The 20,747-nt window shown below is 48.2% G+C and overlaps 1 protein-coding gene across 1 annotated transcript; it reads right to left on the minus strand.

Moving 5' to 3' along the window:
* Positions 1–5,886: 5,886 nt before the first annotated feature.
* LOC149859590 (bone morphogenetic protein 2-like) lies at positions 5,887–16,452 on the minus strand. Its single transcript, XM_090057519.1, has 5 exons — positions 15,979–16,452; positions 15,262–15,401; positions 14,293–14,409; positions 9,642–9,843; positions 5,887–7,876 (listed from the first exon to the last, which is right to left on the minus strand). The coding sequence occupies exons 1-5, from the start codon at positions 16,262–16,264 to the stop codon at positions 7,425–7,427; spliced, it is 1,197 nt and encodes a 398-aa protein (XP_089913645.1). The 5' UTR covers positions 16,265–16,452; the 3' UTR covers positions 5,887–7,424.
* Between the last annotated feature and the right edge of the window lie 4,295 nt (positions 16,453–20,747).

Raw genomic sequence — 20,747 nt, forward strand, 5'->3', positions numbered from 1 at the left:
TGTTGAAATTAAAGTGATTGTTTTAGAGGGGGCATTTGGCATGCTTATGTATAGATGTCTATATTAAAAGCCCTTTGTGGTGAATATAAACGTATTAGTAGTCCTGGTTTATTAAAAGTTGGATGGAGAGTAAGCCATCATGCTGGCTATTGTTAGGCATCTCAACATTACCTGGTGATGAAGTATTGGATCAGTTTGTGATGATGGAACATGGCAATGGACAAGAAAATTGCTGAGAACACTAGGATTTGTGCAAAGGCCACATGCCAGGCAAAGGGCAGATCTAGAGTCACAGTCACTGGCTCAAGGTGTCCAGCTCATATTGCAAAAGAGACAAGGCCAGGTGTCATAGCTATATATTTCCAGGGCATCAAGGCTAAGTACCAAATGAAAGGAAAGATCAGGCTTTAGAGCCATGACTCAGGTATAGACTACTGCTATTTCCCTGTAGGTCCCTTAAATTGCTCTTGTGTGGTGTGGAATCCAGGATAGGACAGTTAATCAAGGACACGTGCACATGAGAATGAGTCATCCTAGTGCAGATGAAGGTAAGTCCTCCCAAGTACTGATCCTCATCCTATGTGTGAGTGTGACCCATCAGCAGGGATCCTGGTTTTCTCTGTTTAAAAGTCGCAACTTCTCTGATAAAACCCCAAAATTCTCTGCTTAAAAAAACCCAAATCTGCATTTTTTTCACAATTAAAATGAAATGCCCCTATATATATAGGTATCAGTTGAACACAATATTTTATTGCTATATTTACAATTTTAAAGCAATTTGGAAGCATACCAGTGCCTCAATCATTATAATAACATAAATTCTAAATACCTATGTATTTTGGTGTTTGATTTTGGGTTTTTTACCATGGAAAATCAGAGCTCCCCCTGCCCCCTTCACTCACCAAGACATGGGTGTAACTGCAGGTGTTCCCCCGCCACTACTTTGTGGTGCTGAACAGCCCTGATATGCTGGTGCCCTGCCCCTGCCCATGCCATTACCCCTCACTCCCAACCCACAGCCCCCTACATCACCTCAGCCCTGCTAGTGCCCCTCCCTCCTGACCCACAGCCCCCCGGCCCTGCTGGTGCTCCTTGTTCCCAACCCACAGTCTCCTACCACCTCAGCCCTGCTGGTGCCCCTAGCTCCCAACCCACTGCTCCCCACCTCGAGTCCCCAGCCCCCCAATATGTGGGGAAGGGTGTGTGTGTGGGGGGGGCAGAGGGTGTTTGGGCATAGGGGATGCCATAGATAATGTATCAGGCAGGCACGGGGGAGCTTGTGCCCCCCCCCTCCCCCCCCCCCCCCCAGTTTTCTGCATCCACAATGAGGCATGGGCCTTCAGCCTGGCTGGAACAGCACTGGGCAGGAGCTACCTCTACAGCCCAGTGGGAGGGACCCAGCACAAATAGGAGTGCTGCATTGCCATGGCTGCCAAAGTGGGGCACCCCCTGCCCACTCAGCAACAGTGTGGGGCACAATACACTGCTGCTGCTGGGAGCTCCATGCCAGCCATGCCTCCATGGCCACCAAGGTGAGGCACCATGGTAGCTGTGGTGTTGAGTGGTGCTCCCCTGCTGCTGCCAGGTGGACAGGGGATGCCTCACCTTGACAGTTATGGAAGAGTGGTGCTGCCAGCAACAGCAGCAGCAGCAGCAGCAGCAACACTGAGCCTTCCTGCCCTGCTCCACCCTCTTGTGCCAGGTCCCCTGCACTGGGGTGTGGAGACAGTTCCTGCCTGATGCTAGTCTGGCCAGGCTGTAGCCTCATACTCCACTATGGGTGTAGAAATCTGGGGGAGCATGTGCCACCCCATGCCCTCCAACATGTTGCCTATGGCCCCCTGCCCCCCTTGTTGCCTATGATCCCCCTCCCCTTCCTCCCGTGTTGCTTATGCCCCACCCCATAAACTTACCTGCAGGGAGCTGCAGCAGCTGTTCTCCACCATGCTGCCACGTGCATGTGTGAACACACACATGCATGTGACCCTCTGTCTCTTACCAGGTTTCTCTTGCTGTCCCCAGCCCCAAGTAGCCCCTTTCAGGCTGGAACTCTGCCAGCTTGCAAGAGGAACTCCGTGGTTTCCCAGTTTTTCTCCTTTAAAGGGGAAAATCTGTGTTTTGCCATAGGAAATGGAAAATCCAGATCCTTGGTCGTCAGTTTGAGTCTGAGATCTTTGGTGCTAAATCACAGCCTTCCATGACTCAAGGTAAAGAAAAGTGGTAGGTAGTAGTCTGAAGCCCAGTAGAAGGAAGGGTAGAGATGTACCTTATAGGCTAACAGAATCTGAGATGTATAACCTTTCATAAGCAAAAGAGCACTTGCTGAGTTCTTGTTCATCAGAGCTTGTGCATCTTTGATTCACTTAGGGTACAGATGTACCTTATAGAATACCTTCAAGGTAAAGAAGTAACTCTTTCAGCAGGATATACCAGTAAGTGTTACTTTGTGTGCTGGGATGTCCAACCTCCTTTTCACTTCTGTGACCTTCTTATTTTTCCAGAGTTCAAAAATTGTTCCCTACTGGGGGGAACCTAGAAGGGAAATGAAGTAGACTGGACCATGCCGTTGCCCTCAAAGGAGAAGGGAATCCAGAATCTGAGACCTTGAAATTCCCTGAGATCTTCTTACAAGGCTGAGGGAGCCAGCTAGGAAACAGACCTTGCTTAACAGAGGAAGTGAACAGCTGGGAAATCCGTTCTGTCCTTTTAAGGGGTTGCTGCTTCTGCCCTAACTGGTAGGAAGGCTTGAAAAATTCAGAAACTCCCTACCAGTTATAAGAAACATTTTCTATTGTTCCCACCTCAGATTCTCATGCTGAAGAGTTCTCTTTAACAACTCAGGGGTAGGGGCAGCTCCAAGAGAGAACTGAGCCCCAAGGCTAGAGGTACTGGTGTTCAGATGACCCCTAGTCTCGCTTGCCCCTAGGCAAAGGCCTGAAGGAACAAGCTAGAGGGAAAAGATGACATAGGATGCCTGCCATGGATTTGGAAGTAACTGATGCTCCAGAGAGAAAAATCTGGGAGGTAGGATACTTGCCAGTGGCACTACCACACAATCTTGAATGACTGTGCTCTGCTCAGTCAATAGAATTTGGAACTGATTTGGCCAACTTGGCTTGAGACTCATTAAAAAAAAAGAGAGAGAAATGAGCTCCCTCTAGAGAACTGAGCTCTTTCTCTGTTTTCATTTTACAAACTAATACAAATGTTTAAACTAAAACAACTATTGGAAATATATATTTATATACTGAATGTTATTTTACATATTTTACAGTCTTAATTAGTTTCAGTGGTTCTCAACCTTTTTTGTACCAGGATCCATTTGTAAACATTGATGGCCAGTCCCAACCCAGTGTCCCTCACTCCGGATCCACTGACCCCCGCCCCCAGCCCCCCAGGTGGGGGGTAGAGGAAGGTGTGCATGGGGTGGTTAGAGCATGTGTGGGGTATGGGGAGCCCCAAACAGCCCCTGGCAGGCTGGAACTCTGCCAGCCTGCAAGGGAAGACCCTTGGTTTCCCACATTTTTCTCCTACAAAGGACAATCCATTTTTAACTTTTGTTGATCCATTTTTTAAGTTTGTTCAGGACCCTTTTATATATTCTTGTGACCCATGGGTTGAGAAATGCTGATCTAATTAATATTTGAATGAGAAAAAAGATGCACAGATAAGGTGGTAGGCACCTTACTGTGTTGTGCTGGTCATCATGGACCAGAACTCTACTGGACACATGCAGTACAATCAGAGAAAAAGAAAATCCCTGCTTCAGAATTTACTTTCTAAATAATTAATACAGCACAGTTCCAGCAGCATTTAGAAAATAACTTTAAACTGCAACTCATTCACCTGCCCCTTCATCATCAATCTGTGATACAAAGTCTCTGCAGTCTCCAAAAAGATGTTTTTTGTAATGCGTAGGTGTGTCTACATGAGACACTTTACTGTGTGGTAAACTAATCTACTGTGCAGTAAAGCATCACTATGTAACAGAGCACAGCAGCTACTGTGTATTAAAATAGGTTAATGCATGGTTTTCTACTACCTGTAAATTTAGAGTAAGTATTTTATTGCGCAGTAAGCTTTCTGCGCATTAACTGCAGATGTAGACGTGCCCCATGTGTCATGAATTACTTTAGCCAACACCCAAATGCAGCTACTTTGGGGCCCAACAGGCTATTGGTATAGGCTTCTTTGATCCATTCACAAAGATCTGGAAAGGTATCACAGGCATACCTCGTTTTATTGTGCTTTGCTTTATTGCGCTTCGCAGATATTGCGTTTTTTACAAATTGAAGCTTTGTGGCAACCCTGCGTTGAGCAAGTTTATCAGCGCCATTTTTCCAATAGCATTTGCTCACTTTGCATTTTTTAGCAATAAAGTATTTTTTAATTAAGGTATGTATATTGTTTTAGACATAATGCTATTGCACCCTTAATAGACTATAGTATAGTGTAAACATAACTTTTATATGCACTGGGAAACCAAAAAATTCATGTAACTCGCTTTATTGCGATATTTGCTTTATTGCAGTGGTCTGGAACCAAACCCGCAATATCTCCGAGGTATGCCTGTATTCTGTCTTTGAGAGTGGCCCAGGCTAGGTGCTTCAGAGGAAGGTACACAATATTGGTGGGTCAAATTCACTCCTGTTCCAGATATATGTAGGTTGTATTACAAAGGTGCAGATAGAAGCCCATGGGGATTTTCAAAAGGTAGGTAGGTGCTTCACCCTTATTGAGTTGGACATCTTATCTGCTTAAGTGATTTTGAAAATCACAATAAGCATCTGTACATCTATAGGCAACTAAGCATCTTGGTAAGTCTGCCCCAAACTGACTGCATTTAAGTTGTATTTTGGACAAAACGGCCCTCAGAATCAAACTAACCATTTGGCACTATTCTACAAAATCAGACTCTTTCCTTGCCCATGATGGTGATCAGCTTTGGCACTGAAATGCAAGCCTCTGTAATTCTGATCTCAGTCAAAGTAATTGTAATTGCTTCACATAAATCTCTCTATTCCTGGGAGCATATTGAACAGTAAAGTAAAAGAGCTGATCTTTTGCCTTTAAGAGCCTGATATGCCAACACGTAGATATAAAAATATGTAGTTGTGATACAATTTACTTAGGCACTGGTTAAAGATCGTGGATCTAAGCCCAATGGGCTTCTATACACGTGCAGGGAGGCTGTTCCATCAGAGTAGACTTGATTAATCGAGTCTGCTACAGTGTGGTCATTACTACGCTCCAGCAGACTCCAGCGTCATGTGTATCAGTGTCCCTGTGCTGAAAAATGGCGACGGGGCACTTTAAAGTTCATTGAATGAGCATTAGTTCAAAGCATCCTGCTGCCATTTTTCATCATGGGGACGCTGATACACATGATGCTCTGGGTGTTTTTAATTAGCATGGCCCTCAGAGCTATGCTAATTAAAGAGCCCGCCCCCCCCTTCCCCATCTCAGAGTATATCTATAAATGCCCAATGTGCCTAACCTTTCTGTCCTTACTCATCCTAGGAAGTTGCAAAGGACTTTTGCTGAATAACATTTAAATGACTGAGACTATCAGAATGAAGATTTTAGTGTATTAAATGATTAAATCCTGACACTGGGGTAAGAGGCATGTTCTTTGCTTAGTAAATCAATGGGACTCTCTCTGTTGATTACAATGAGTGTTGGATCAGAGCCTTAGGAGGGAAACATACTGATCTAATAAAATGCCACAACAAACCAAAATCACATTTTATAATTCTATTGAAAATTACACACACTACATTGCAGCTTAAGTTAAAATATTCCAAAATGTTCATTTTTATAATAAAATAGAAACATCTGGCAATTTTAATTACACATGGGAATATTTACAGAAACAAATATATTTATCTACATCATTTACATTATTTGCAACTTATTGGAGCAGAATAGCCTCCAGAAAATAGTGACTTGGTTTTTAGCTACCAGAGGAGTAAGGTTCTGGAACAGCCTTCCAATTAGAAGCAGTGGCAAGAAACATAAGTGGTTTTAATATGAAACTTAAGTTAAATTTATGAACAGGTTTAAACAACATTGTGCCTGCAGTCCTGTTTAGTCCAAAGTTCCAGTAAAGACTGAAACAGAGACAGTGGACATTACACAGCAAAACTCTGCTTCTACATTGGAGCAGAACAGTGTATAGACAATGGTCCCCCATACCTGGAAAGTCTTATCTTTTTAATATCTTTTTATTATAATATTCCTGGACCCCCAGTCCCTAATCAGCACACCACTGTACCAGGCACACTGCAAATACATGTGGAGAAATAATCTGTGCCTCCATATGCTTAAAGCTAAATAGGCAAGAGAACAGGGACAGAAAGAGAGGAAGTACCCTGCCCAAAGACAAAAGGTGTGTGGTACAGCTGTGTCTCCTGACACAGTCAGGTACCTCAGAGTTTTGCCTAAACCAGAAGTACCTCCTAGACCTATAAAATCACTAGGTAGGCCAGTGTCAGGAGGCTAGTCATGAGGAGATCTCTGAATCTGGGGTGGGGGGACTGCAGCTAGTGTGCTGGGGAAAAGTGCAGCCTGGAGCAAGAGGACAGCTGTTATCACAGAGAGGCCAAATGAGGGAGGGGAAGAGTCTATGGGCCACACAAAGGAAATGCCATATCCACAGCCATTTCTTTATATGCTTGGTGAGTTACGGAGTTTAGGACGCAGCAGTAGTTTTGCCGGGGGAGGGCCCTGTCCCTTGCTGTCGAGGTGGGATGTGCTGATGGTCCAGAAATCTGGAGTGCATGGAAGTTGATCAGTGCCCCAATTAGCATACTTAATTAATATTTATTATTTCATTTGCATAAAGCCTATATTCAACACAGATCCTCCCTTTCAGGTTCTGCTATATCCCTCTGGTTGATATGCACAGAAATATTCCTTGTGCTTTCCCTGCATTGTCAATGGACACCATGGGGAGCTCAGGGCCAGAGCCAACCTGAGCAGGGTGTGGGGGCTGGGGAAAAATCAGCCCATGCAGGGCCCTGCCCTTGGCTTGCTCTAATCCCACATGCCCCAGACCCAAAGAAGCTGCCACTGCCATCAGCAGTGGCACCGCTGGCAGAGTGGGGGTGGGGGAAGGAGGGAGTTACGAGCAAGAGGCTGGACATGAAGCCAGCAGGGCAGTCACTGCGGCTGCTCCACCCAGCTCCATGGGGCCCCCCAAAGTGTGGGGCCTGGGGTGGTCACCCCGATTTGTCTCCCCCAGGTAGTGATGGCCCTGCCCAAGACACTTTGAAAGTCAGCCAGTCTGAAGAGCACTTACTTCTTTGCTGAAACCCTGGGGGTGGGAGCAAGAGTAGCTGTCGGCTGCCTGGCTACACCCTTGCCTGTTAATGTTGAACTGAGTCCACACACAAATCAATTCCACGCAAAAGTAAAGGCTCTTCTTAGTGACAACCACAGCTTGCAGCCACCATATCTTTATAACGTTTCAGGACAACATTCTCCTTGTCATCAAAGTACAGGAGATTGATGGACTTCAGTTCAGTTGGGACACAGCATGGCATGCTGACATCTTGGGACAATTTAAGTGTATGCACAATGGACTGGACAGTAGCATGATTGGTAGCATTTAGACTCTCCCCTAAGGGGAACAGGCAGGTACCTATGCAATAAAAAGCATTGTATCCACTTGGGTAAATGATCCATCCTGACCAGCCAATTGCCTGGAAGTCAACATAGAGTTCTCTTCGACGGCATGACAAAACCTGACCTTTGGAGGAGAGGGATGATGTATCCCGTGTCCTTCTGCTCCTACTTGTTCTGAAATTTTCCAAGATCTCACTTTGGAGAGGTGACTGGGTAGGAGCACCACCTACAGACGAGGATGGCTGCAGTTCTGCAAACAAAATAACATTCCAGAAGTAAGCTAACCCTTCCTATGAAGGGTACAATGTTTTCCTGTAAATTTAATTACTTGAAAAAGCATTGGTCCCATAGATTTAACAAAATGTTTTGAGTGGCTTATTAAAATGATACTTAGCAAATTACATATTGTGGAAATCTTAAATACTTATTTATCTCCTAAGCTGCAAGTTACTCGGTATAAAATCCTGTAGTCTCCTTTGTTGCACAAAAGGTCCCAAACGAGATAAATAAAGGAAGTGTGTTGAAGACTCCACAGTCTTGGGCCAAGTCTAGAGGGTAGGAGATTGTTCCCTGTCCCCAGGAACTGCTGGGGTGGGCTCCAAGCTCAGAGCCTGGCCAGGACAATCTCCCAGCCCCTGCTCCGATCGTGGGGATGGGGCTGGGAGCTCCCTGCGCTGGGGTGGGGGGGATGTTGTTTTGGCTGGGCTCTGAGCTCGGAGCCTGCCCCGGCCACAGGCAGCTCCAGGGGGCAGGGAGCAATCTCCCAGTCCCCGCTCCAATCACAGCCCTGCAGCTGGGAGCAACCTGTATGGGGAGAGTTCTTTGTCCAGGCTGGAGCTGGTTGGGACCTGCCCCAGACTGAGACAGTTCCTGGCCAGCCCAGGGCTGCACAGGGAAGTCTGCAAGTGCAGCCTGGAGCTGACCAGGAACTGTCTTGGTCTGGGCCAGGTCCCAGCCTCACAGTTCTTTCCCAACCCCATGCCCAACTGGGCAATTGAGACATGGGACTTGGAAAGAGCTGTCGGGGAGGGGCAGGTCCAAGCCCCCAACCCCGAACTTCTAGTGGGATAGCTAGCAGTGAGCCCCCAGCTGGGCAGGGATTCCCCACCCAGTTTGGGGCTCACTGCTAGCTACCCCACTGGAGGATCGGGCCATGGGGCTCAGAAAGAGCTGTGGGGGAGGGGACTCTTCCCAGCCCTGTGGCCTGATTACATGATCAGGGCAAGGGGCCGGGAAGCAGCTATGGAGGAAGGGTATAGCTCAGAGCTGGCTAGGACTTGCCCCAGACAGGGACAGGTTTCTGGCTAGCTGCTAAAAAGCCCTACTGGGCACGGGGTGGGAGAACTCTCTTTGTCCCCATGTGCAAGGGGTGGGAAAACTCTGCAGCAACAGTTCTCCCACCCAGTGCACATCAGGACCCCTGCTGACATCTATGGCGCCAGGAGACAGCTGTATCCTGGCCCTGTACTCCCTGCCAGCCTCTGCCTAGCACAGGGGGAACCTGGAGCTCCCCCTGGGTTGCTTCAGGGGGGCAGAGCAGGGTAGGAGCAAATCTGCTCCCAAGAGGAAGCGCATGTAGATGTGTTCCCCAGTAGGCTTACTGCACAGTATTTTTACTGTGCAGTAAGCCTATTTCAAATTAATTGCACGTGTAGACACGCCCACTGGTTCTGAAATTCAAATAGCAATATAAAAGAAGAAAGAACCACCCATCCCACTTTAAAATAATCAAAAGACCCCCAAATCTTTGTGTGTCCTAAAGAAGCAAAAAATGGATGCACATGCAGTTTATTCCCACGTAGACATAGCCTGAGATGTACAGTGGCCTGCTATAGAAGAGAAATAATAAAATTATTTTATCAAAACAAATTCTTGATAATGGCAAACAGAATTAGTGTCTGGAATTGCATGCAAGTAATTGCATTATGTACAGGAAATGCATTAGAAAGTGAGAGAAAATGAACTTCAAGGGAATCACATGCTAGAGAGTGGAAATTACTCTTGTCTTGACCCACCTGAGGAAGAGGGTGAAAAGCTGGAAGACCTTGGTCCGTCATTATTAGTGAAGAGGACTAGAAGAGCATTCCTGCTGTCTTGCACATTGTGCTGGCTTCTGGCAAACTTCACGAAGTTGTATTCCATTTTCTTTTCAGATAGGCGAGTTGCAGTGATCAAAAAGCCATGGTTGTAGTGGCTGTTCCTAACCCATTTGGAAACCTCATAAGAAAAGGAAGATGGTAAAAGATCATTTGAATGATTTCAAACAAGGTTTATATGGAAATAAAGAGAGAAGGCCATGGACAGAATTCTGTTTCACTCAGTTGATGATCAAAGTGCAACTTGTAACCACCTCTGAGTTTTATCCAAATGTAGTGTAGGAATAAGGAGAGGTCTGCCTGTGACAGGACTGAGCCCCTAGAAATGGCTGTGATTAGAGGTGCACTGATACATCAGTTCATATGGTATTGACACCGATAAAAGGAAAAGTGACATTATTGACAATCTGCTTTTTTTGGCTGATGTGGCCAATAATGTCACTGATAAATGCTGTGTGCAGCTACAGCATGCATGCAGCCAACCCAGCAGCTTGGAGAGCAGTGTCTGTCTGGTAAGCCTGTTGTAGGGAAGGGGTGGAGGGAGGGGAAGAAGCGTGGGAAACAGATTGAGGCCCCTGTGGTGAGGGGGGGAGTGGAGCTGGAGCAGGCACTGCCCAGGCGAGCCAGGATGTGGGATGGACTTGTGAGTGGCTCATCTAGGAGGGGTGCAGTGGAGGGTGGCTCCCGCTGCTCTGTACACCCCCAGAGGAGGCATGAAGGGGGTATGTGCCCCCTGGAGCTGTGCGCAGGGCTGGGAGCAGGCTCATCTCAGTGGGGTTGTGCTTGGGGTAGATGGTGGAGGTGCTGGGAGTAGGGGCTATGGGGTAGCCATGAGAAGCTGCGGGGACCCTGTACTCCCCCTCCCAGTGCCACTGCCTGCCTAAAGCACAGCCCAGGGAAGAGTCCAGCACCTTCCTCGGCCCCAGTCTGCAGCGGCAGCCTGCCCTCACCTCGTGCACAGATCCAGGGGGGCACATGCCCCTGCGCCTCCTCCAGCTCCACTCTCTCCCTCACCACAGGAGCCTCGATCTGCCCCTCTGCATGCCTCTTCCCTCCCTCCACCCCTTCCCAAAAGACTTACCCACCAGGCTCTGTTCTCCAAGCTGCCAGGCTACATATTGACAACTGGATCGGTATTGTCTAGTATGGCTCATTAATAATCAGGCATTGGTATTGGCCAAAAAAATCTTTATCGGTTCACCCCTAGCTGTGATGCCCCCTGGTGGCTGTGTGACTCCTGCCCAGCTCTGCCTCTAATATAGCCCTCCCTGACTGCTCACTCCCTATGACTTGTTCTTAATGAAGACTGAATAAGGGAGGCTGCCCACAGGCCTTAGAGTGAGACTTGGACCACTTTAATTAGGACTGGGTCTCTCCCATACCCCAGTAATCTTGATTCAGCTCTTAAGTTTGTTGGGCCCTCTTGGCCCATCTCTGTCCCCACAGGGCACCTGTAGCTTTAAGGGCCAATTGCATATCTGTGCCCCTCCAGGGCACCTGTAGCCCTAAGAGCTCCTTGCATGGCTCCGTTCTTCCCTATACCATGCCCCATGCCTCTTGGGTGTTACTGTATTGTCACACTATTGTAGGGGTCTTGGCCTTATTGGCCTCCTCCTCTCTTGCTTTCACTGGCCTTTTTACCTCAGGCCCACAGTACTGGACCTGGCTTCTAGGCTCCAGCCTCCCTGACTGCAGGTCCTAACAGTGGCCCCCTGTGGGCCCTGGCCCTGCTCTTGGGCCAGTTGAAATCACCAGGTTCGCTGGCTCTGGCAGTCTCTGGCTATGATCCCTCCTGGACTTTGAGCCCTTCCTGGGCTCCACTGTAGTACAATCATCCCTACACTTGAGTTGGGTAATGCAAGAGTTGGTCACAAGTTATGTTTCGGTCATAGGCTAGGTCAGTGGTTCTGTGCCCTGCTAGATGCAAAGTATCCCTCCTTAGACTCAAGGCACCTCACCAAAAATACCAGCTCTTAGTTTTTACTTGTCTTTTGACCACATTAAAATAGAGCAATTTTTCTGTCGTGGAGAACTCAGAAGGACCAAAATAGGTCAGAATATTTTAAATTACGGATTCCTACTTGAAATCTCTGGGTTTATCTTGTAAATACTGTTAGCACTGTTAGAAACACAAACATTGCATGGCTGGCACTCCACAGCACCCTTGAGAGGATTCGAAGCATGCTAGTTCAAACAAGGTGAAACAGAATTCTTCCCTAATTGGGTAACCTAGAGTTGGTCACAAGCTTTGCTTTGGTTGTCCACTACAAGAACATACATGTTATTACTAGCCAATTGCCCATCATGAATGACGGATTTCAAAGAAGTGTTAACACGGCCAGCACCGAGGGGTGGCCCTGCCCCTGCCCCTTCTGTTGCCTGTCACTGGCAAGCCACAGCCCCCCCAGCCCTGCTGCTGTCCCTCACTCCCAACCCACTGACCCCAGCCCTGCCAGTGCCCCTCACTCACTAAACTGCACTACCTTGGGCCCCATGGGCGCCGATGATGCCCCTCATTCCCAACTCACAGCTCCCCCACCCCCCAATCCCTGCTGGTGCCCCTCAGTCCCAACCCACAGTCCCCTACCCCAGTGTCTCTCACTCCCAACCTGCATTCCCCTGCCCTGCTGGAGGGCCCCAGCTGTCTTCACCCTGCCTGAGCCAGAGCTAGTGGCTCCAGTTCATGCAGACGGTGGCAGCAGAGTGTGTCGGGCCCCAGCACGGGCTGAGGGAAGAGGAGGGGAGGCTTGTGGACCCCCTGCCCCAGGAAAGGCCTGCAGTGCCCTGCAGGCAGCCTGGCCATGGCCTTCTTCCCCGCCTTCCATTCCCCACAGGTGGTGGCTGCTCAGCCCCTTTGAGTACAGGCACTGCCACCTGCACTGCCACCTGCTCCTTTCCCCGCTGGAGAGCAGACAACCCTCCCCTCCCCCTGCACTGTTGCAGCTGCAGCCCTTGCTCCCACCCCCAGAGCAAAGGGAAATTCTGGACATTTGGGCAAATTTAAAAAAACCCAGCCAGACCACAAGCTGAGGACTTAAAAAGAGTGGGGACACTATTAAAAAGAGCCTCTGTGGAGGTGAGGCAGGGGAAGCCGCCACACTGGAGGCTGTAGGAGGAGACGGCAGCAGTGGAGGGGCTCCCGTTTTAACTCAGCTGGCCCTGCCCCTGCCTGCTCAGCCCACTGGTGCATAGGCAGTTCAGCAAGTGTTACAGACAGACAGAAAGACAGACAGACCAAGGCTTTTATTATATTAGAAAAGAAGTGGTAGTTGCAACTACATGAGGAAAGCTAAATTTGTATTTTGCACTTAAATCAGGAAATGACCCTCTCTTTTTGTATGAAGCACATAAAGCATACTCCCCAAAAGTGTTAAGAATGAATATCCTGATAATTTACTATTAAAATGATAGGTCGACAAGTTGAAATTCCTGTCAGAAACTTAAGTGTTCTTTATCAGATCTTTCTGTTTCCTAGTAACCTTAGTAACAGAATAATACAGACCTTCATTTAACACTCATGTACAGGCTATACTTGAATAAATTAGCCTGCAACCAAGCAAGATTATTAATAATTACTGTATAGAATTGTCATGATTATGAGCTAATAGGCAAAACCATATCACTCTCCACTGAGGCCACTGTGATGCAAGAGATGACTCAGTGGGTGTGTCTACACCAGAGGCTTAATGAGCAGAAGACTGATTCTAACACACATTAGCGCGGCAGGAAAAGCCCATTCCTATGCACTAATATGCAGCAGATTTAGTCTAATGTGCAGTAGCATCACAAAAATACCCCATCTGTGCTAATTAATGGACATTTAACTTAGCACCTGTCATTATAGGTACTAAATGTAATGCACCATAATTACGGCACATTAATGAACATGTAGATGCACCCAGCATGTCACTGAATCTCCTGAAAAGTTATAACAACAACAAATAATTAAGGTTGATACTATGGATCTTCAACTCATGTATGTTTAAAGATCGTGTATTCTCAAGGGAGATTCAAAGAGAAACAAAACCAAACAAAACAGGTTAAACTGTAGATAAGGTTAAGACCAAGGCCACATGTTGATAATTTAATGAATCCTTGAAGTAAATTATGAACCAAGAAATTAAGTAATTTAGAATTAAAATTACAGAGAAATCTAAATATAATAAAGAACAAAAAAGTACAATTAAAATACATAAACAAGCTTACTTCTGCCCTGTCATAGCATAATGGTAAATCAAGAAAATCTTGCCTTAGACATCAGCCATATACCCCGAGACCACATAAACTAACATGCTGTAGTGAGAATTCTGTAGTTATTAATGGAGCAGTTAGGGATATTTGGCTCTATGTTCCTAGCAGTTAATAAATTCCCTGATAGCTCAGGTGTTACCAGCCTGTGGTTTTAAAGCTAAAGACTTGAAAGCTCCAACTCTGTTACTGACCTGAAGTTTTGATTGACCACAATGCATAGGACAGAAGCAACCATGAAGTTCCAAAGTGGCCATGCATTTGTTATATCTTTAGCAAAAAAAAGAGAAAGAGAGAAAAAAACCAAGAATTCTTTGCTTACTGTCTCTGTGACATTGAACACCTCCCAGCCTTCTGTGTATAAAGACAATAGTCTTGATGAAATGAGATTTCTTCTCTGGGGCTTACTTCCTCTCTCCAGGATCTCATATACTTCCACCTTGAATACAGTAGTACAACAACAATAAAATGAAATGATATTCAGAAAGATGGACAGTAAAAATTCACATTTGCTCCACCTCTGGGATGGATTCACATTTCTGTTGCTCTTCAGGAGATTAAAAGAAGTTTCCTTTGGCTAGCTCCATAAAGGGCAAGAATGTATCATTTGTGTACATATCTTGACCTCAGGTTGGGAAAAGTGACACATAAGAACATGTATATTTGGTATTCATAATGAAAAAAGCATATTAAAATCATGGAACATTGGGCAGAGTGCCAAGGTGTTGAGAAAACACTCTTGAAAAGAAGTACCTGTATATGGAAAATACTTGCCCATAACTTCTCTCTCTTTCAACTACTTGATATTGTCCCAAAACGTCTTTGTTGTTTTCTTTTTAAATTTGGGTATGCAAATTTCTTGGTTCCTTGGAAATGGACTAAAGCAGTAAGATTTGGACCAGGATTTGAAGCATCTCAAAATACGGCTGTGGCTTGAGCTCATCTTTAAGGAACAGAAAATTGCCCTGCTCCCTTTTGCATAGATAAAAGTGTAGACTGTTTGACAACACAGATGTCTCAAGAGAAAAAAAAAAGATAGCTCATCAACAAAGCCCAACGCCTTGATGCAATTCTTTCCAGGCTGGAAGCAAAAGAAGTGGATGGAAGGTCTAAAGTGCTGGCAATAATCAAATAAAACATAACAGTTTTGCATATACACAACAGATGGTTGTGCTCCCATGTCTCACTCACCTTTCTTTTCTTGACTTTATCTTCTTAAACACACCCATATAACTAACCCTAATGGCACAAATGAATAATTAATTAATGGACAAAGAATCTCACCACTTACTTTGCAAAAATGTTGAAACAGAGATTTTCCAGCCATGTGTGTTTTCTTCAGTTTGAAAACTCTGAGCTCAGCTTTTAGCATTTGCTCATTCTTCCCAACGGATGAGATGTTGAAATAGAAATAAGACTCATCAAAATAAACTGGAAAAGAAACATTGTTGTTGTTGTTGTTGCTGCTGCTACTGCGTATTTATTTATTTCCAAATCAGTGTGTCCGCTGGGCACAACACAGGGGACATAATTGGGATGGGAATAATTTGATTTTCCAGTTAATGGCAACATATCTTCGGAGATATGCTCAGCTCTACACAGCTCTAGTTCTTTTCCGAGGTGGCAGCAGAAGACAGTGTAGTGAACACAGACTTAAAAGTAGATGTAGGCAGCAAATCAAAACGCTGCCGCCTACAAATGAAAAGTTTTGGGGTGTTCTTGTTTTTTTCTGCAAAAATCTCGTCGGTGTAATAAAAGATACCCTCTCTACTACGAGTCCCGACTCGTAGTTTCCTCTAGTCTAGACCAATACGGCTACCACCCGGATCCCTGCAGCCCCCATGAAACGAAGTGTCTGTGTGGGGAGGGCGCAGTGAAGAGCTCTGCGACCAAAACAGCCTCGCCTGCCACGGGAGACCCCTTGCCTGGCAGCCCACCTTGCTTTGCCCGCCACCACCCTTCCACCTCCCCGCCACGGCCACGCGCGCCCCGGCCCGGCTCCGCTCACCTCGGTCTTCAAAGCTCCGCACCACGTTGCCCTCCAGCAGCTCGGCGGCCTTGGTGATGCCGTCGGAGTCCGCCACCTTGTTGAAGAGGTCCACCATGAACTGGGGCGGCTTCCTGCGGGGCAGGACGTCGCGGGGCAGCTCGGGGATGTCGAAGACCTGCTGCAGGCGCTGCATGGCGGCGCTGAGGAGCTCCCCGGCCCGGCCTTGCGGCGCGGGCGGGCGCGCGGCCGCGCAGAGCTGCAGGAGCAGGCAGGCGAGGGGCAGGCCGGCCGGGCGGGCCCCCATGGCAGCGGGCGGCCTGCGGCCCTGCTCCGGCCCGAGCAGCGCGGCCTCCTAGTCGGCCCGGGGCCCCGGGGCCGCGCGCGCGTGCGGGGGGCGCGGGTCTCCGCGCCCGCCCGGGGCTGCCATCCCGCGGCCTCGCTCTTCCCGAACAAACACCTCCCTGGCTGGGTGAATGTGCGTGCGACCCACGCCCCGGCTCCTATTGCCGAGAATTAGGGACTGTTAAAGGCAGATGCAGGCCCTCAATTGGGGGAGGGCCGCCTCCCCTCTCCTGCAAACATCAAACGGGCCCGGCCGCCGCCCTGCCGGGGCCCCCAGGTGGGACTCGCGAGTTCCCGCCTCTGCAGCAGGCGCACACTTTGCCCTGGGTAAGTCGTTCCGGAGCCATCAGCTTGGACGGCCCGAAAGACTCGGTCATTGTAAGAGCCGCGGGACCGCCTGGGGATGTGGTGGACCCCATCCCTGGAGGGGCTCCAGGTGAGGTTGGACAGCCACTGGCTGGGGACGATCTGGGCCTAGGGGTGCCTGTGGGGCTTTCCCAGGCTTGCGGCTTTGCTGGGAGGGATTTCCACCCCCCGTGCAGAGAGCTGTTTTAAAGCTGCCCTCAGAGCCATGGCTGTTAGCTCCAGCCCAGGCTGGGGACTTGTCTGCCAATGCCCCAGCTGGGCTGTCAACCTGGAGGCTCCTGGCTAGAGGGCCTTCCCTTCCACTCAGGGGCAGACTTATCACTGTTTTTGGGGTCGGGAAGAAATTTTCCCCTATGGTCAGACTGGTACAGACTGCAGGGGGTTTTGCCTTCGTCTAGCAGGGGCTGCGGCCCTCTGCCTAGGATCTCTTCAGCACGTATTAACAACTTTTAATTCAGCGGTAGGACTGCCAAGTTGTTGGGTGCCGTGGCCCCTCTGGTTTACCTGTGGCAGATTAGGAAGCTATATCTTGTGTTGTGTCAAGGCTGACTATAGCTTAGCTCCGCAGTTAAATCAGTGGTGCTCAGCCTTTTGGTCCCACAGGCCAAATGAGTGGCCTAGGGCCAGATGGAGCCGCCTGCCAGGATCCAGCCCTAAGGCCTAGCACTGCCCCTTCCCTATCCCACCCACTGTGATTGGGTCCCAGGGGCCTGCTGCCATCCCTCGCACCCTGACTGGGCCCTGGGAGCCTCAAACCACCCACTCCCATTCCTACATATTGGTATTGGGCTCTAGGGGCCTGGGCACCAAACCCTTCCTGCTGGGATTGGGCCCCAGGAGTCCAGAGCCACTCCAGTCTGCCCTGTGTGCCAGGTCTGGGCCCTGGGGGGCTGATGCCACCTCACTCCCCTCCCCCACCCTGGGCTCATGTGCCAGGATTGGACTCCAGGGGGCTGACTTGTTCCCCTTCAAGTCATTGCCCCTTGCTGCTAGATTTGGGTTCCAGGGGCCTAGCACTACGCCTGGTTTGTGCCCAGAGGCACAACAGTACCTCTGTCTGGCCCTGCACTCTGGGATCGGGTGATCAGTCCGGTGCACAGGGTCCGGGCCTTGCAATGAGTCTGGAAATTTGGCAGCAGGGGATCTATGCCACCAGTTCCCCACCACCAAATTTCTAGACCCATGGGGAACCCTGTTAGCTGGATGACATCGTGCTGGGGGCGGGATCTGGCTTGCAGATCCCTTCCAGCCAAGGTGCTTCTCTGTGATTCATTCAAACTCTGGGCTTCAGCTGTCCTTCTGGAACATGGAATCTGAGTGCTTTTTGACCCTGGGGTAAGTATTGGAAGAACAAGGGGACTTTAAGGTCATTCTGCCTGGATTTCTGAGGGCTTGCAGGGAACTTGTCTTTAGCAGGTGATGTAATAAATTGGGTATCCTGGATTTTTCTGAGTTGTCAATGATGTGGCTAGCTGCCTATTTGCTTTGGGCTGTGTGAAGGCATGGTGGATGTCCGTGTCTCCTAGGTGCCTATTCATCCGGCCCACATTTTCTTCCTGCAACAGAAGCACTGGTTTCCCTGGTTCCCTTCATCCCAGCCCTTAATTTGTGCTGCCTTGGACCCTCAGTTCTTTCGTGGATTATGCTTCCCCAGGCAATTGCTTCCTTGAGACCATATACTATCCTTTCTCCTAGCTCAAATTCCCTCCATCCTTTCCTGCTGTATGTACAGGAGCATTACAGGCTTCCAGCTACCAGGTACATTGCCTGTCCTGCTCCTGTGTGCCCTCATTCTGCTGCAATCCTGCTCCCTCTGGTTACTGCTAGTGCAGCTTTTTTACGTTTAGTACCTTATTATTAACTATTGAGTCATAGTTGTTTCAAGCTTTCCTGACCTTTAACTCTTGGCTCCCTCTTTTACACAACTCATTTAACACACTGGTTTTGTCCTTGTCTTAGGATCATAGAATTATAGAAACGGAAAGGACCTCTGGAAGTCATCTAGTCCAAAGCCCTACTCAAAGCAGGACCAGCCCCAACTAGATCATTCCAGCCAGGGATTTGTCAAGCCAAGCCTTAAAAACCCCCATGGGTGGAGCTTTCACTACGTCTCTGAGTAGCCTGTTCCAGTGCTTCACCATCCTCCTCGTGAGAGTTTTTCCCAGTATTCAACCTAAACTTTCCCTCGATGCAACTTGAGACCATTGCTCCTTGTTCTGTCACCTGCCAGCACTGAGAACAGTCTACTCGCAGCCACCTTTGCTTCAACCCCTGGGCTTTGCCTGGTACACTCAGCAACTTGACCACAAGATGCATCCAATCGGCTCAGTCTTAAAGCCCCAACAGGCCAGTCTGCTCTTCCTTCCCTCCTCCCAGCTCCAAGTCCTTCCCCCTGCTGTACATAATACCAGCCAGGTAGAAGATGGAGACAGTGTGACCTGAAGCTGAGGTAATGCACCCATCTGTTTTACATCTTCATGGGAGTCAGTGGACTGGCCACAATAGTTAAGTCTGAAGGCTGGAGGCGGGGAGCACAACACCCTGTTCCTCTGTGGAGCAGCACTACCAAGTCTTTTAGAACACAGCGAGCTCTATGCCCCTTCCTGAATGAACACAGAAGGGTTCAGCCTCTGTTCGGTCTCCTAGGACAGATTGGAGACACAAAAGCAGGACTCGGCTGTGCGCACCTAAGCAAATCTTGCTTCTCTGAAAAGAACCTGAGGATCATCAGCGTGCATGCTGATGGGATTTCATCTGGAAGCACATGCTGTATTAGGTGGAATCCATGTTTGGCAATGAAGGCTAGCCTTTTTGGCAGATATGCCACAAATTACCCCTGCATCCTCCCCAAGTGCCAATCAAATCCTTTCCCCCATACAATCTGCTGCTCTACTTTCTGTTTCTTGTCCTGTGCTCCCTAGCTGATCTGCTACTTTGCTTTCTGCTCCCTGCCCATCTGCTACTGAGCATGTTTACATGTGTGCTTTAATGCAGTGGTTCTCAACCTTTTTTGGACAAGGACCCATTTGTAAACATCAATGGCCAGTCTCGACCCAGTGCCGCTCGCTCCTGGCCCACTGCACTGTGTGGGCCAGAGGGAGGGGCATAGGGGGTCCTAAGCAGCCCCTCACAGGCTGGAACTCTGCCAGCCTACAAGGGAAAAGCTAATTTCCTATGGTTTTCTCCTTTAAGGAGAATCCATTTTTAAAGTTTGTTCTTGACCCTTTCATATATTTTTGTGACCCACTTTTGGGTCACAACTCACAGGTTGAGAAATATTGCTTTAATGCGTAGTAGCCTATTTTACTGCTCATTATGTAAAAAAACCCATGCAATTACAGTAATGCACAGTAAAATAGGCTACTGTGCATTAAGCATCACTTGCATTAGGGTAGCATAATGCTCATTTATTTAGTACCTTACCTCGGCGGTACTAAATTTAATCTGCATTAGGAGAAGCACATTAATGCACATGTAGACGCACTCTCTGTGCTGCATATCCCCTCCCTGATCTGCCACATGCCACAGAGAAGTTGCCCATGCCACTTGTGGCACTCATACTGCAGGTTGGCTACCCCTACATTTGGCACGATGGCATCATAGGTCTTTTTCACCTTGTCCCACATGAGCACAAAATTAGCCAGATCAAATCTTACTGGGGTATTCACTTCCCATGCGTGTAACAGGAATTCAAGGGATCTCTTAGGTTATTAAATCCACTCCTTTGTTATTACAGGCACTGTGTCCTCTAACCCCTTCATGGACTGGACAAGCTTTTACTTGGCCCCTTTGGACTTTCTCTGTGCTCCTCCTTGTTTGTGAATTCTCCCAATATAGCATCACTTATAAATTTAATTAATGTACTTATTGTAGAGAACCATCCGTGACCAGGAGATGATATTTGCATAGCTATGAGGGAGGGATGTATAGGAAGGGAGCTCCCCTACCTAATGTGGAAAGCATGAAACTTCATTAGCTGATGTATGTCAAGTGCTTTGAGATCTGATGAAAGACACTGTTGAAGTGCAGAGTATTATGGGTGGGGGTGTTTGCATAGCTATGGTAGGGGCTGGTCAGAG

The sequence above is a fragment of the Crocodylus siamensis genome, chromosome 7 (assembly GCF_052110815.1).
Source record: "Crocodylus siamensis isolate JL-2025a chromosome 7, ASM5211081v1, whole genome shotgun sequence".
NCBI classification, from domain to species: Eukaryota; Metazoa; Chordata; order Crocodylia; family Crocodylidae; genus Crocodylus; species Crocodylus siamensis.

What these genes read in the sequence shown, in the direction of transcription:
- LOC149859590 (XM_090057519.1), bottom strand. Translation starts at nt 16,264, where the DNA reads ATGGGGGCCCGCCCGGCCGGCCTGCCCCTCGCCTGCCTGCTCCTGCAG. An exon ending in GCGGAGCTTTGAAGACCGAG is followed by an intron (nt 15,402 to 15,978) that starts GTGAGCGGAGCC and finishes TTTCTTTTCCAG; the next exon opens with TTTATTTTGATGAGTCTTAT. An exon ending in TGTTCAATGTCACAGAGACA is followed by an intron (nt 9,844 to 14,292) that starts GTAAGCAAAGAA and finishes TTTTCTTATGAG; the next exon opens with GTTTCCAAATGGGTTAGGAA.